We start from the raw sequence: 17,337 nt of genomic DNA, 5'->3' as shown, positions 1-17,337 counted from the left end.
TTTCTCACACTTTCTAAACAGATTTTCGTGATGATTAAATGAGATACAAATATAAATATGCCTACAACAGTAGTTGACAGTATGCCCTGATAAAGTGTTAGTTACGTTCATTTATTTTCCTGCCTGAAACATTGCTGCTATGGGGCATGAAGCATATCCTGGAGCTCCTCCAGTGAGGGGAGATTTGGTTTTATTTCATCATTGTTCAGCTCTGACTTTTAGAAGATATTTTTATACATTGACCTGAAATCGGCTCCCTCTTAGCTTTTATTTATATTTTCTTTTTTTCCAGTTTGATTGAGAAATAACAGACATATATCCCTGTGTAAGTTTAAGGTGTATAGCATAATGGTTTGATTTACATATTTTGTGGAATGACTACTACAGTGGGTTTAGTTAACATCTGTCATTTTATATAGATACAATAAAAAGAAGTTATGCTCTGAATCTAAGTCTTAATTTTTATGAACGTGGTCTCTGTGAGAGGCAGATACCCTCGAAGACCTCTCTCTAAGAAGGAAGCATCACAAGCCATCGGGTCAAGGCTACAAAGGAGCCAACTGCTCGGGATGCTGGGCACAAATGCCCGCAGAGATTTAAGTGTCCACATGTTTCATTAGACTGTAGATGCTGTTTGTTTAGTGGCTACTAAGTTCTATAGGTTATAAGTGGTCTCCTCTAGCTCCTTTTCCCCCCATAAACCCTCTTTTGTTCATAAATGATTTTGCAGAATGCTAGGTTTCTCACGGAATGCATTTATCACCTTTCAGCAGAAAGCAATAAAAATACATTAATCTGGAATGCCTGGTGAGAGGGGTTGGAGGAGCATGCTCGGAAGGGCCCAAAGCGATTCCTTCAGTTTGCTTTACCCTATGGGGCATTCCCATTTTCTAGAAACTTTCAAGTTAATTCACTGTTACCGCTTTATTTCTGAATTGTGCTACCATGACATAAGTTCTTTTTAAATTTTTTTAAATTGAGATAAAATTGACATATACTATGTTAGTTTAAGGTATACAATATAATGATTCAATATTTGGATCTACTGTGATCATCACAATGTCTAGTTCACATCTATCATCATACATGGTTATAAATTTTTTTTTCTTGTGATATGTGATATAAGTTCTTAGAATTAAGTTTTGAGAGTTTAAAGAGTAGTTGGGGAATAATAACAATAGAAATAAAGTTATATATAAGTTTATCTTTGCATTCCAGATTAATATTTTTTATTGAAAAAAGACTTTTATACTCAGTGGTTCTAGTTTAAATTAAAAACTTGCAATATTATTAATGATGCTAGTTGATGATCATATATAAAGAGAAACTGAAACTTTTCAGTTTTTTCAAAGTAAACTTTTTTGGCTTTTATTTAAAACACTTCATTCGAATAGATGTTGAACAGCTTATTTTAAAATCTGATAGTGTGTGAACCAAATGAGGTATTTTATATTGCTGATATTAGAATAGTGTTGTAATTTTCCCATAATGATGTAGGACAATGAAAAACCATAATAAAGAAGACAGCTCCAAATAACATCTGAAATATTTCAATTATAGAAATGCCTGTTATACAAGTAGCAGCACTTGTTCAAAACCAAATTTCCCTTTCACGAAGGTGGTGGACTACATTGATGAACTGCAAACAACATTGCTAGATTGTTCTTTAGGCAACTTTGAATTTTAGAAATTACTCCCTGCCCATTCCAATGGTTTCTATTTCCTTCTTAAAATGACCTTTATTTGAATATCACAGTAGATCTAAGAAGTCAAATACCTAGCACCACTCTATTAGTAATTGGTAAGTTTGTTCTATTGTCTATACTTGAGAGTATTAAGCATATATTCCCTTTCTAAATATTCATTCTTTCCCCCTACTCTTCCCTATTAATGAAATTTCTGCACATTATTTTTAAAAGATCTTAATCAATGTTAAAATCTAAGATATACTTCATCCACTAAAATGAGAGTTTTAAAGACAAACATTTACATGATTCTGCACAGTGGATAACCCACCTTCCATAAGAGCCTCCTCCAAAATCCTCACTTTGATGTGTCAACACCAGCAAGAAACAAACAATGCTGCGTGTTTGCTGGTGTATTTTATGGAAGAGTGGACATGATTGTAGTCTTTACTTCTGATCAATTTGCTTTTGCCTTCTTTCCTAGGAAGTGTGTAGAGAGCTCTGGTGTCTCAGCCAAAGCAACCGCTGTGTCACCAACAGTATTCCTGCAGCGGAGGGAACATTTTGTCAGACTGCTACTATTGAAAAGGGGGTAAGCTCAAATGATTTATTAGCTATTTGATAAATGTTTGGTGTTGCTATTCCGCTACTATTGTTAGGAAATCATGCATATTAATTAAAATGTACTTGAGAAAATAATACATTTCTAGTCTAATGAGTTGTCAAAACGTTATATCAATAATATTCATTGTTTAGAAAATTACAGTGAATAATATTTTCTGGGCCAGTTTCACCTTTCTGTAAGTATATGTGGGTGTTATATTTATATAGAAAATGTCTAATAACAATTCTACATAATAGAGCCTGCTTAGTCATATGTCTGTGTGTGTTTTTTTTTTTCTGGAAAATTATGTGATCCCAAAATATTTTATAACTATAGTTTTTAACTGGAGTCACTTTTAAATTGCAATCTGAGAGAAAGGGCTCATAGTAGAAGAATACTTAATTTATTGAGCTTGGAAATTGGAACGAAGTAATTTTGGTTTCATCAGTATAGTTTTCAAAAATATTATTAGAAATTATTGAAACAGATAGGAATCATTTATATGCTATTCCTGAAGTTCTTTAGAAATTTCTACTCATGCAAATTCTAGAGTTTATGGCTATGGACTGAGTTCACAATAATAACTACTAGTGTCATCTGTTCTCAGTTCTGACTTCTTCCATGTTAGTTGGGCTAGTTTCAACAAAGATTACACTGGATTTCAGCGTGCAATCTGATGTTTAAATAAAAAGAATGAAAGCTTTTGGGCAGCTGTCACAGTTTATTAATCCTTGCTGACGGCTTCATTCAGGACCCATGACCTAGTGCCATGTTGATGGCTTTTCCATGCTGCGTTTGGAAATGTTGGTAAATTATGCTAAATGTATGAATTGATTGGGTCATTTTTAAAGGATTAAGGATCTTTTTTTGAGACTTTGTAAGTAGCCAATAAAAATACAAAGACGTTCGCATACTACCAAAAATTCCTTCTTCTTTTTTTTTTTCACTGTAGTAATAGAAAATATTAGGAAGCACATTCTTGAAACAACAGTCTAGGTTTATTTTGGAACTAACAATTCTTGTCAACGACAAGTAGCAATTTAAATCAATCTGTACTTAGAAGAAATATACAACTGTAAGGGGGGAAGTCACAGTGAGAATCTGTTTCTTTATTTGCCATTGATTATTATTCTTATAATCCAGTTCATGGGCCACAGTTTCTATTTGCTTGGAATAATACTGTCACTAGGCCTAATGGCTCTTTTTATTCAACTTTATTTCTTAACATACAGCATAAAAAATTCATTCTTTTAAATACCTCAGAGCTCTCCTAAAGCATTCTATAAATTATATAATCACTCCAAATGAGTAAATCACAAGTAGTGGCTATTTGAGAACACATAGTTCAACCCTACCAATCATTTACACAGTAAACACATGTTTAATATCTTATCATCTGCGCTTAATTGCAGGATCCTCAAATGTCATATCTTACAACTGTGTATATATGTGATAGGCATGACATATTTCTTGAAAATTGCAGATAATTTTGAGGAATATTTAGATGACACTCAATAATATTAAAGCTAATGTATCGAATTCAAATTTAGGTAAACAAATAGAAGGGAATTATAATTCTTCTAAGTATAAATAAGAACGAGCACAGATAAAAAGTGAGTAAAATGGGAAAAATATATTTGATTTCTAAAGATTCACATTTTTAGTTTAGGTTTGTTGTCAGCTTTTTGATCCCTAGCTCCTTTTTTCAAATGAAGTCTACGTAATTCTGATATGTACATTTTAAAAGTGTCAATGATCTGGTTAAAAGAATCCCTTACCTGACTCCTTACCCTGTCAGCTTCTGATGTACTTCAACAGAACATATTGGACTTCATGAAAAACTATTTGAGAGCCTTGTAAGTGTAGCAAAACTTGTGTACCAAGAGGTCGTTTATATTCCCAACATTAGAGTTTAGTTTGATAAAGTCAGTATGTTGGATTTTACCATCTAAAATTATTCTGCCAAACAAAAATCTTAACTGTTGTTCCAGGGATATGAAAGGTCAGTAGACAGCTTTAGGAATGGTGCTAATTCTTAAAATGAATGAATGAAAACAAACACATGTAGACTCCTAGAAAGAAAAAGGACAGCACTCTAGGAGAAGACCTTGAATATCTTCGTATCATTAACTTTGAATTTTTGAAGAGGTTTTTAAAGAACTAGATCCACCTACATTTTTAAGGAGAAAAAACACACACAAAGGACTAGACATTTGAGCTGAGCCGCTCTTTATTTTTCAGTAACTGCATTTGTCATATCTTTTTACAAATTTTGTTGTGGGTGATTTAAGTTATTTTTCTCCTTAAAATAAAAGTGTTTATTGTTGCCAAATTGCAGATTTTCCTTCTAGGGTTATATCTATCTGGAAATTAAACCAGAGCTCAGCATTTTGATTCAAATCAAAACAACCATGCAAAAAAAAGAGCTAGGGACAAAAATCAAAGTGGGATTTTCAGTTTGTCAGGTCAACTTTGTGTGGCCAGTCTGTGTTCTTGCCATCTAAAAATAGTTGGCATTGATAGCAGGCTGGAAGAGGTCAGTGGGAGAAAAAAGAACCTATGTAATACTTTCAACAATAAAGATTTTTTTTTCATTAAAAAAATAGTTGGCATTACCAATCATGATGATGGTGATACTGAGTATTTTTAAAGTACTTACACTGTGTCAGGCACATATTTGTTCTGTTTAATAGTGACAAAATCCTATGAGGTGGAAACTGTTTTATCTCCATTTTATAGATGAGGAAACTTAAACTCGAAAGCCTGAGATTACACAGCGATTTAATAGCAGGGCTGAGATTCCAACCCAGTCTTCCTAATTCCAAAGTTGAAAACTGTGCCCCTCTATATTGCCTCTGATTTTACTTTACCTTTAGATAGGAAATTTTGTAAAGAAAAAAGCAAATTTTCATTGTCATGGGAATAAAGTGAGTCACTGGGTTTGAGATTGGTAGTCACAATGTATTATATCCTTTAATTCTAAGTGGGATTTTCACTTACCTGTGACAGTGTCTTATCTCAGGAATCACAACAGGAAGGCACTGTAGGCAGAACATTAGCTAAGAATATATGATTGTGTTACAACTGGCAAAATAATTAATTTCCATTTTAAAGTGAGAGGTAACCTATTTCTACCTATTTCATAAAAATGTTGCGAGGATGAAATGAGATAATATCTCAGTGAACTTTTTATGGTTTTCTGGAGAAGGAAGGTAGTAGTATATATTACGAGAGCGTCATCGTCACTTTTGATGATTATTTGCCAACCTTAGATGATTGTGGGGCAGAAAATTCTTTGTCAGATTATCTTAACTGGCAGTAGCCAGCATCAGAGAGTATAAGCATAAATTTGTGTGGCTTAGAAACATGAATGAAATATACACGACTTCTGGTTTTAACTCTGAATTTCAATACTACTCTCATCAGAAGAAATAAGAAAGAACCTACATCCTGTCTAGCCAGCAGGATAAAACCAAAGCTGCTCATAGTTTTTTGAATAATTTGTTTTAAATGGTGGGGGGAGAAGGATTGCTTAAGTGATAGCATAGACATATTCAGAGGACTGGATCCACAATGATCTTGTCAAACTCTGGCTGCAAAAGATATGGGATCCCTGCCCGAGGCGCAGTTCCACAAATGTTCCATGTAAGTATGGGAACTGTTCCATGCACATTTAGCAGATGGAGTAAGAAATATGGCCAAAAAATTAAAAACTGATCTTTGCGTGAGTCCTGGGGGGTCTGACATCGCTATTACAGCCATTGGATGTTTGCCTGAATAAGCCATTCAAGGATTGAATAAGAACCATATGGTCTGAATGGATGTGCTTAGGGACAGTAGCATTAACCAAAGGAGGAAATTTGATGAGCCCAGACAGTGCGCTAGTTGGTACTGTGTGTCCATGGGTCAAACTTTTACAAATAAATCAATATAACTTTAACCCAAAAAAACTTTCTTTCAACATGGCATCAGCAATAGCACTTTGGACAGGCATCGGAGGGATGCCATATTTGATGAAATAGTAAACAAAGATTTAGACTGTAAAAACTTTGATAGCAGTATGGGCATTGTTATGGAACAAGATATTAATGATAATGAAAACCCAATCCTTGCAAACTCTGATTGTGACAACAAAGAAGGTTTAGAATACTTGGTTTATTTCCAAAAGATTGATTTGATGATTCTACAAGACTGAGTTAGATATATAGCCCAGCATTTAGACTTACATATATATGACATCGGTTCCTAATATCTTTGTATGGGAAACATAGGGCTGGCTTAGGCTAGGATTATTATAGACCCTTCTAAAGCACTGGCTATATAATAGGACATTTGCAGCCTTAGATCTTTAGAGTAGAATATAACATGTTTCAACCGGGTTTCAAACTGGCTCTTGAATTGCTTTAGAAATTTCAATAGCATGGGATGACAAGTTCTGATTTAGAATTTGGGCTGGAATAAGCTTCAGCATTCCTGCACCTGCAGAGTGAAAAGATAAGGCTTTTAATAGTGCTGTGCTTCAACTTTTAGCTTTTCTGACTTGGGAAGAACATTCTATATTGAATCACCAATATCCCTTGCTTTAAAATCTTAGGATTTCCTTAGAGGTCTCTCATTCCTGATGCTGGCTTGTCCCAGTGCTGGCTATGGTATAAGATCTATAATCACATCCTAGAATGACTCTAGTTAAAAAATATGTATGTTTTCAACATTTAAAAATTTAAAAAAAATATTTTAAAAGTATACTCATCTTGAAAAATTTTGTGGAATTCTAAAAAATTCTCAAAGTTAGATTTTTAAATTTATAATGTATCTTGCTTGAAGACAGTTTCCTGATGTGGATTATGAAATTCAGCAAGAGATGTTGTTTAATAATTGTTTCTTAGGAAAAATTTAAAGCTTCACTGGAATATATTGTCTTTCTAGATAATTTTTAAATATATTTGTTTTACTTTGAAGGAATGTGAAGAGCAAGAATTCTTGAACAATCTGAGAATTTATTCTTGGAATGTGATAGTTTTACTTTTACCTTTCTAAACCTGGTTAAACACACTTGAATTAGCAAAAAGAAGGCAAAATTATTTATCTGGATAATTTAGGGCTGAATTAATATGACTGATATTTAGAATACATCACTAGATTAGATATAATCTTAGAGAATAAAGATTCCCATATGAAGATTTCACTCTTTTAAGAGAAGAAGTAAAATTGTATAGGTTTGAAAATAAAGCTTATAAAGGTTTGGCAACTTCAGGCCAAGAAAAAAAAAAAGGATAAAACTAGAAAAGACAACACTCAAAATTTTCACCTTATGTGCTTATAGGATTTATATACTTTAAGTTGCTTTACTTAGTGTAATCTAATTATACTTGTGACTTATATTAAATCAGTATATATTGATTCATGTAATTATCTAGAAAATTAGTTCAAATAACTTTATCCACATGAAGTTTCCTATGGATTTCTTAAAGCAGTTATTATTAAGTTAGATAAGTTTCTTCTCTTAAAAGCATGTGCTACATCAAGATACTTGCCATTACCAGAGGAGGGAAGTAGCAAGAATTCCAAAGAAATCCCTTCCTATAAATAGGAGGTGGGGGAAACTAAACAAAACACAAAAAAATAAAACAAGTCCTTTGATGTGTTTTTAACTTCTTTGAAGGTATGTCTGCACAGAAATAATGTCTAAGGTTGTCCTAATCCAAGCCATATTGGAATCAAAAACTAAAGTTAGTCCCCATTTTATAGTTAGGGAAACTAAAGAAAATAAATAAATGACTTGCTTTAAATCAAATATATTGTTCGAATGAGAGCTCAGGTTTATAACACAGACTACATACAGAGTGAAGTTGTCCCTATACAGACCGAAGTTGTTTACTTGTTAACTAGCTAACAATGTTGTTAATTAGTTATTAAACTAGACAGTAGTCTCTTATCAATTGGTGAATGATACTTATATTATTATGAATTCTTCTTTTTTAACCCATTAATCTTTGTTACTTAACTATCTGATATAATTGTCTATTATGTTATAACTAGTGGCCTGGTATAGGAAATTCGTGCACGGGGGCGGGGGTGTCCCTCAGCCCAGCCTGCACCCTCTCTAACCTGGGACCCCTTGGGGGACATGCCTCTCCCAATCGGGCCCGCTGGCTCCTAACTGCTGTCCTGCCTGCCTCCCTCATCGCCCTAACCACTCTGCCTGCTGGCTTTCTCACCCCCAACTGCCCCTCCCCCACCTTGCCAGCTTGATTGCCCCCAACTGTCCCCCTGCTGGTCTGCTTGCCCCCCAACTCCCCCCCCCACCCCGCCAGCCTGCTCACCCCCAACTGCCCTCCCCTCCTGGCCTGATCTCCCCTAACCGCCTCTGCCTTGGCCCTGCCACCATGACTTTGTCCGGAAGGATATACGGAAGGTCTCCCAGAAGATCTCCCAGTCTAATTAGCATATTACCCTTTTATTAGTATAGATTTCATGGAATAGATATAATCAATCGGGTGAATTTATGCAGTAAAAGGTTCTAGCAAACCAATTATGAAATACTGTGTAAATGTTAAGTAATCATGAGAATTGAGCAACATTTTATAAGGTGAATATTGTATTTATCTTTTACCTTAAGGATAGGTTTTAAAAGGAAACAAAATCATTTGTGTGACTTCTTTCCCTGTCCTACACTTTGTGAGTCTCCAGGAAACATATAACAATGTTATTAAATACTTTGGAACCTACATCTTTTTGTGTCCTTATGGCTTTCTCAATTCCTTTAGCCCTTGAAAATGCAGAAAGTGATTTTTTCTCTCCCAATTATAAGAGTACCCAAGGAGGTCTGAAATAATATGTGGCTGTTCACTTATAGCTAAGTGAATTTTTTTTTATTTTCAGTCTCTAGTGTTATTTTGTATTTTGTATAGTAAAAACAGTTCAGTAAAGTATAGTGGAATATTATTTAATGTTTTTAAATATAGAATTCTACACCTCTAATAGATTCCCTCTCCCCCCCACACACACTGATTTTTTGTGTATTTTTGGACAGATAATTCCTTCCTTTCTGCCAGTAAGTGACTTTGGGCAAGTCAACCTGCTATAGGCTCTGGTTTTCTCATTTGAAAAATGAGGTGGTTAGATCTCATGAATGTTTAAGTTCTTTTGAGCTTTAGATGCAGCTCTGTGCTTTTATAAAATGTAAAATCAAGCTTTAATGTTATTTGAAATCAATAATGCTAGATTTCCAACTTGAAAAAATAGACAAATTTTAAGAGGTGGAGTTTTTTAAAGTGTTGTCATTAATTGAAACCATGGCCCAAATCAGTCATCGCTGGTCAATACTACTTTGCTCAGTCATTCTCAAAGAAAAAACAGGCACAGGCATAGGTGTCCGTACACACAGGTACTTCTAATAACAAAAATGTAAAACCGGAGATTATTTGGCCTAATGTTGTGACTTTTATATAGGTGAAGGTCTAGCACAATTGGTGGTATATCATTATACAAATGATTGGTCTTCAGGATCAATTAGGTAAGCGATAAGCTGGCAGCTGGAACATGCTCTCCCTCTCAAGTGTACATTATCAGCAGTCCTACTCCCAGAGCTGATACTGTATTATTTCAGTGCAGCCAGCAACCTCTGCTTCATCATTTTGGACAGATGGTTTTTTTTCATGGTAATTTTCATTGTCAAAACTTTCTTATTGTCTTTCTTATTGTCTTACTTTAATATCTAATAGGTTAAGGCTCAGAATGTTCTGCTTTCTAGCCAACCAAAATTTGAATTCTTCTTGCCTAATTTTTTTATGGACAAATGATAATTGCTTAGCACTTCTCTAAAAAGTCTTGTATGTTGTCACAGCTACTAAAACATTTACTCAGTGCTAAGTCCTAGGGAAACAAAGGTGAATTTGACTCTCTTTACCCTCCAGTATTTCCATTTCCTTCCTGACATGCAGCAACTAAAACAGAACACAGAATTCTAAAATTGAACTAACGTTGTCTTTCAGTCAATGGATTTTTGCTGCTTATCTACTACATGCTAAGCACTGTCCTAGATAGAACATTCTTGTTGGGATCCAGCCCCAGCAGGTCCCGGGGTTCCCAAAGGTGTGGACAGAGTCGGCAAAGAAGGAATGACACGGAGGCAGCGTTCAGTTGATCAGCATAGTTGGGTTCTCTAGCCAGGATCTCCAGACAAGTTCTGTGTCTTATTGTCTTGTTACATCTGTATTTATACCAGTAGATTTTAATCCTATCAATTTCTATTCCAAAGATTAGGGCGTTTCTTATCTCCATTCCAGGGAGTAAAGATTATGTAGCTTAAGCATGTTTGTTCGTAGTTAAAGTGATTAACTACCCGCCTGTCACTTAGTTTTATTCCCTCCCTAACTTCAGGGAAAAATCCCTACCCCTACCTGGGGAAACAACCTTTCTCTGAGAGGTGACCTTGGTTAAAACACATAGCGCCAAGAGGGGGAGCAAACATATTAAGAACAGTATGCCATATACGCCAGGTCCCTTGAAACATATGCTGTGCAGATGTTTCTTCCCTGCAGCGACTGTGTCAAGCAGCAAGGATGGACCAGCTTCCAGCACATTCTGTGGTGACTGACATGCTGGATCTGCTCTGCCCAACATCGTTGCCACACATGTGGCTATGAAGCCCTGGAATGTAGCTAGCCGGTCTGAGGAACCTAATTTTTAATTAATTTAAATTTAAATAGCCACACTTGTCACATTAAAGTTTTTACTTACTAATGAGAGGAGATAGACAATAATGAAGTAATTCGAAAAATAAACAGGGTAATTTAAAGTAGTGTGTACTAAAACGATTACATCCTGGAGGTTCCACTTTGGGATAAGGTGGTCAAGGAAAGAGTTCCCTGGTGAGATGACACTTGACCTGGGACTGAATGATGAGAACACAGCAATATAAGGAATTGGGAGAAGAGTATTCCCAGAGGGACCAGCAGATGCAAGTGCCTTATGAAGGGAATGGGCTTAGTGTTGGAGGAAAGGAAGAAATTTGGTATGTCCGGAGAAATCCGAGAGAGAGTGAGGCTGGAGAAGGAGGCAGGGGTGTTTCCCACAGGCCACAGCTGACCAGAGTCTTTCAAGCAAAAAAAGAGACATGATGCGATAATATGTTTTTTAAAAAGATCTCTCTGAATGCTTACTGGAGAACAGATTGATTATAGATAGGAAAAAGTGGAAGTAGGGGAACCAGGTAAGAAGCTATTCCATTTGCCATTGGTAGCAGTGAAAAAGGTGAAAAGTGAAAAAATTCTGGATATATATAATTAGTATTATACAATGATTACTTTTAAGCATCACATGTCCTAATCCCTCTATGTTTTAATATAATGTTGAATTTTTATTTAGCTAGCTAACATTGCTGACAGTTACTCAACTCTAATAACGTTGCCTATGGTTATTCACGTAAACAAATGTCTTTCATAGCATCAGTATGGTTTGTCAGCGATTGATGGCAATTCACAAAATGCACCAATAAAAGCCTAGAAATGCTTCTTCTTGTTGTTTTTAAAAAAAGGCTTTCCTTTTTACCATATTCTGCAAGTAAGATTTATCATGTTAGAGTTATGAGCTGATTATTTGATGTCTGCATCTCGATAAATTATTCCTGGCTTTCTACTTATGTGCAGTATGTGTGGTTTATTGCAGAGAGTAAAGCTGAGAAGAATTCCAACACACATGTTCACGCAGGGGCTATGCACATGGCTGGTTGGTGTACATAAGGGTTTTTTTGTACCCAGTCCCTAGTGTCTTGGCATTACTTTTATTATGTCTGCAGTACTCATGTAGATGAAATGCCACAACACATTCTTTTACCATTGTAGCCTCAACCAGCCTTTTCTTTTTCTTTCTTTCTTTCTTTTCTTTCTTTCTTTTTTTTTTTTTTTAAAGAAAAAGCAATTACCATCATAAAAATTCCTTACTGGGGAACTTTCCATATTGCGTTATCATTCCATGAGTCTAATAATAGTGGAATATAAAGAAAATTTTTTAATACTAGAATATCGAAAAAAGACTTTTGAGGTCTCCCTAATGAGAAACACGAAAAGTCTGGAGTAGGTGAAATAAGGGAATAGAAGTAGACTCGTTTTTTAGACTCCTGGTGCATGTTAGAGATTTTGAAATCATTGCCTAGCTAAAGATAATTTGCAAATCACACGCACCATCACCAGTGTGTAAACACGGTTAAAGAACTCTGTTATCTGTTGGGAGAATGCTAATGCCTGTAATTGGTCGTTGCCTGAACTTTGTGTATTTCTGTCCTGATAGCCGTATCTGCCTAAAAGCTAATTCTGTGTTTTCTGTGCAATCTTGCAGTGGTGCTATCAGGGAGAATGTGTTGCTTTTGGCACTTCGCCCCAGAGCGTAGAAGGGGGCTGGGGTGCCTGGTCCCTGTGGGGAAAGTGCAGCAGGACCTGCGGGGGAGGCGTCTCCTCATCTCTAAGACAGTGTGACAGTCCAGCGTAAGTAGCTAAAGTAAGCCGCAGCCAACAAAAAGACACAGTTGGAAATGATTCAAAGCTGTGGTTTCACATGTTATCTGTAAAAACGTTTCACTCCCGAGCCAAGTGCTTGTCTTCAGAACAAGCACGAGGCAAGGAGAGTGGAGGAGCCTTGTTAGACAGACTTTCCTTTTCTTCCCCGCCCCTTCCTATGTGACTAAAAATAAAAGAAAGGGGAGAAAGACAAGCATTGTGTATCTACCCCAGGTAGAGCCAGAATTCTTAATCTACTAATAATCAGATAGATTTCCTTTTCCAAAAACTACTGAATTATGGATGAATCCAGGTCTGGTCTTAGCTACAGTACCATTATTCCCAGGAAACCTAAGGTCTTTTCACATGTCACATAAAATTATTACTGCTACAGTAGTATTAAAAGGACCAATGAGAGCCCTTCAAGGGTTGAAATGCCTTGATTCGCATCACAAATCACAATGAAAAGAATACTGCCCATGTGTTAAAATAGTTTCCTTTCACATGCCCCCATTAATCATCTTCTGGAGTTGCCACCACTTTTCTCCCCATGGCTGTTTTATGCAGGTCAGACTGCTCCTCTCCCACCATCTTTTTCTCCAGCCGGAGCCCCTCTGGCGGAAGGCCAGTCCCATCAGTATGCTTTGCTGTGGTATTGCTTCTCCCTCCCGCCACTGCCCTTTGCAGGTGGACTGTTCCTCCGCGTGGTCTTTCCTGCCCCTCTGGAGACTGAACTGCTCCTTAGCAGCTCACATTTTTGGCTAGAGCTCAGGTTGATGGCCTTCTTTCCCAATGCATATTTTGGTGCAGAACCAGGTGATGATACATCATTTCTGCTGTATTCCTCCTTCTGGGGTGAAAGATGGTCTGTATTTGTTTCTTCCTCCTTTTAACTCAGGATCCCTCTCTTTGGCTCCTCTCTCTAAATAGTCTCTTTTCTTCTCTTTTTAGCTTGAAATCGTTTCCCTGGATTTTAGTGCTGTGTTTCCATTCTCCCATTTTCTAGCTATTTTTACCCTCCTGCTAAGCCGAGCTCACTCACGGTCACTTACGCGTAAACCAGCCATGCTGCCACCGTCCCCGTTACTGTGTTTTTGTCTGACCGACCCGTTTCTCCCAAGCTGGTTCAAGCTGGGCCATTTGTTTTCCATGCTTAGAGTCACCATTCACTGGCATTCAAAACATATTCAAAATTGTCACTTAAATTATCCCATTGATTCTAGTAAGTAAAAGTTGTCATTTAAACTTTGCTATTTTTAAAACAAGTACAGAATAATTAACCTAAGTTCAACTGTAGGCTACTGTAGAATAATAACCAAAATTATAAAACCCTATAATAATCAATAACATACCCCGATATTTAAGAGTATGACCAGACCTCTTTTAAAAGAACAAGTTAGCCTTCGAAAATAGCATTCAAATAATAGCGTACGGCTCTACCTAATGTTTAATACTTTAAAAATTAATTGATGGAAATAAAATATTTGACATCTCACTTTTTCATTAATTTGAGTATTATTTAAAGCATTTATATAATGCAAGCCCATCTGATGTTTAGATTTAGTATCATTTAAAACTATATATTTGAAATGAGATAGAAATTCATTTCTGCATTATTTACTTGGAACTGAAACTATTTCCAGAGAGTCATTTAGTGTCCTCTCTTGTTTCCAGTCTGAGGAAAAATCAAACTTTTCATTTCCAACTTGGTGGGCAAAATGCATCGGGTTATGGGTTTGTTGAAATGATTCAAGTGGCTTTTCATTATAAATAAGTGAATTTTAAGCTGGAATCTCAAATTGAACCAATCACCTGTTTACTATAATAATTAGAAAATACATTGATTTAATTGCATTTTCTTAATGTAAATCATGACAATTAACAGTCTTGTAAAGTTACTCATAGTAAATTGCCTTAATTTTAACATTCAGCAATCATAATCATTATTACTAACAGTCCCCAGCATGATTTTTTAATAACTAATAAAATGTCCAATTTTGTATTTTCTTAAAGTAAATGTTAATATGTTTTCATCATGCAATATATGTGCTTTCTATGTGGATAAGTATAGTATATTCACATGTTAAACAAAATGTGTTTTCAGACCTTCAGGAGATGGAAGCTACTGCCTTGGGGAAAGGAAACGGTATCGCTCCTGTAACACAGATGTAAGTAAAACCAAACTCTGCTATGAAAAATTACATTTCCCCCAGAGCAGGGAGATTTTTTAAAATTGTAAGCTTTTTGATCAGAAGTCCATATGTGTGATGGTGACATGCATTTTTATAAAGTTGTTGATGATGAAGGGAACCAGCCTCAGGTCCATGAGTTCCATCAACAGGAGTCAAGAGGAAGAGCACCAGCACTAGGAGGAAATACCCTGTGCCCCTGAACTGCCCTGGTCCCCAGAACACTCACAACTTTACCATCACAATGTTTCTTGAGTCCAGCACAATTACTATGCTCTTTATCCCGGTTCATATTTGCCACTGCAGGAAGCCCTAGACTCCCACATCTAATCCCATAGGCCCTGCATATCCCCTCTTCTGTTTGCTGCCCCTGCCCAGCTGCTGAAACTCTTCTGTGCCCTCAGGAATTCATGATCCACCAACAGCAAAATTCCTGACTTCTCTGAATTTTCCTTCCTTTCACCTTGTTCTAATGGAAACGGGCTCTCCTCTGGAGATACTGCTTCCTCTGCAGCTCTTCAAAGTTGGTTTTCTCCCTGGGCTCTTGAATGACTGGGTCTGAAAGTAGGTTGACTATCTTCTTTATATTCTCATTACTTCTTCCAGATAAAGTGAAATAAGTGATGCCCTAGCCAGTTTAGCTCAGTGGATGGAGCGTTGGCCTGCAGACCGAAGGGTCCTGAGTTCAATTTTGGTCAAGGGCAGGTATCACAGTTGCAGGCTCATCCCCAGCCTGGGTCCTGGTTGGGGCCTGTACAGGAGGCAACCAATTGATGTGTTTTCCCTCACATTGATGTTTCTCTCTGTCTTTCCCCGTCTCTTCTACTCTCTCTAAAAATCAATGGAAAAATATCCTCCAATGAGGAAAAAAAAAAAAAAAAATGAAATAAGCCAGTCAAAGAAGGACAAGTATCACATGATCTCATTTATATGTGGAATCTAATGAACAAAATAGATCCAGAGACATGGAGGCATGGAACAGACTGTTGAATCTCAGAGAGAAGGGTGGGAGGGGCAGGAAGAGATTAACCAAAGATTACATTATATTCGTAGCCCATAGACACAGACAATAGTGTGATGAATGCCTGGAGTGGGGCAGGGGCTGGGTGGAGAGGGTCAAAGAGGGAAAAGGGTGGACATCTATAATACTTTCAACAATAAAGATAAATTAAACAAAAAAACACAAAACCACAGCTTTTACTTTAGTGTCATCAGACCATTACCTGCTATCTTCACTCTCTAACCCTATATCTATTGTAATTCTTGGTTATGCCATAATTATGTAGATAATTTTTCAACATCTTGTCTTCTAGATTTTTCCATAAGCATACAAACCTATTGTTATTTCTCCTATCTTGAAAAAACAAAAAGCCAGCCAGTTATTTTCCCACGTCTTATCTTCCTTTGTAACAAAATTCCTCAAAAATGTTGTCTATACTTACTGTATCTAATTCCTCTTCTCATTTTCTCCTAAAATTGCTACTGTCAGGTTTTTGCCTCCATATTCAACTGAAAATGTTCTTGTCATATCCCCAAAGCTCCTCCCCTGCTCTCTTAGCTAACTTTCTTCATTGTTTTATTGGTTATGAAGCCACAGCCTACTCTTAAACCAGTCATGGGCAAAAGGAATGAGATAACTATAATTGGTTAGTCTAATCCAGATATGCCTCTAATGGGGTTAAGGTCACATTCCCTGAGAGGTAGATTCCTGAGCAAAAATCAGAACTCTGTTAGCAAGAAAGTAAAGAGTAGTAGATATTGGTTATGCCACAGGTGTCTGTGTCAGAGCTCTTTAAATTTCTGTCTTTGCAGTAGTGCCTCCTTATCTGAGCAGGATACATTCTAAGACACCAGGGGATACCTGAGGCCCCAGATTGTACCAAACCCTATATATACTTCCATCCACTCCCATACATACATACCTATAATAAAGTTTAACTTATAAATTAAGCACAGTAAGAGAGTAACAACAATAACTAAGAATAGTTAAAACAATATACTACAATAAAAGTTATATAAATATTATCGCTTTCTCAAAGTATCTTATTGTACTGTACTCACCTTTCTTCTTGTGATGGTGCGAAATGATATGCTGGACAAAGGGATGGAGTTGGGATTATGTGAGATTTCATCACATTACTCAGAACAGAATTTAAATTTAAAGGGAATTTAAATGCTATTTAAAACTTATGAGTGGTTTACTTCTGGAATTTTCCATTTAATATTTTCAGATTGTGGTTGATCTTGGGTAACTGAAATCATAGAAAAGGGGGACTACTGTATTGGTAGAGAAAGTAGCAAAAGAAGTAATAGCAGTAGCTGCTACTAACATTTATTGAGCACTTAGTATCTATCAAACCTAT

At 36.3% G+C, this 17,337-nt stretch overlaps 1 protein-coding gene across 1 annotated transcript in view; it reads left to right on the top strand.

The window, feature by feature from the left end:
* ADAMTS6 (ADAM metallopeptidase with thrombospondin type 1 motif 6) overlaps positions 1 to 17,337 on the top strand; it is a gene marked incomplete at its 5' end in the record, with an annotated part of 219,642 nt that overhangs the window by 114,981 nt on the left and 87,324 nt on the right. The window contains 3 exons of the mRNA XM_081090221.1: positions 2,170 to 2,277; positions 12,628 to 12,773; positions 14,890 to 14,953. Coding sequence (XP_080946347.1) covers positions 2,170 to 2,277; positions 12,628 to 12,773; positions 14,890 to 14,953 — 318 coding nt within the window. The remainder of the gene's footprint in view (positions 1 to 2,169; positions 2,278 to 12,627; positions 12,774 to 14,889; positions 14,954 to 17,337) is intronic.

The sequence above is a fragment of the Myotis nattereri genome (assembly GCF_964212035.1).
Source record: "Myotis nattereri genome assembly, chromosome: 4".
In the NCBI taxonomy this organism is placed as follows: Eukaryota; Metazoa; Chordata; class Mammalia; order Chiroptera; family Vespertilionidae; genus Myotis; species Myotis nattereri.
This window is presented reverse-complemented; position numbering and strand designations above follow the sequence as displayed.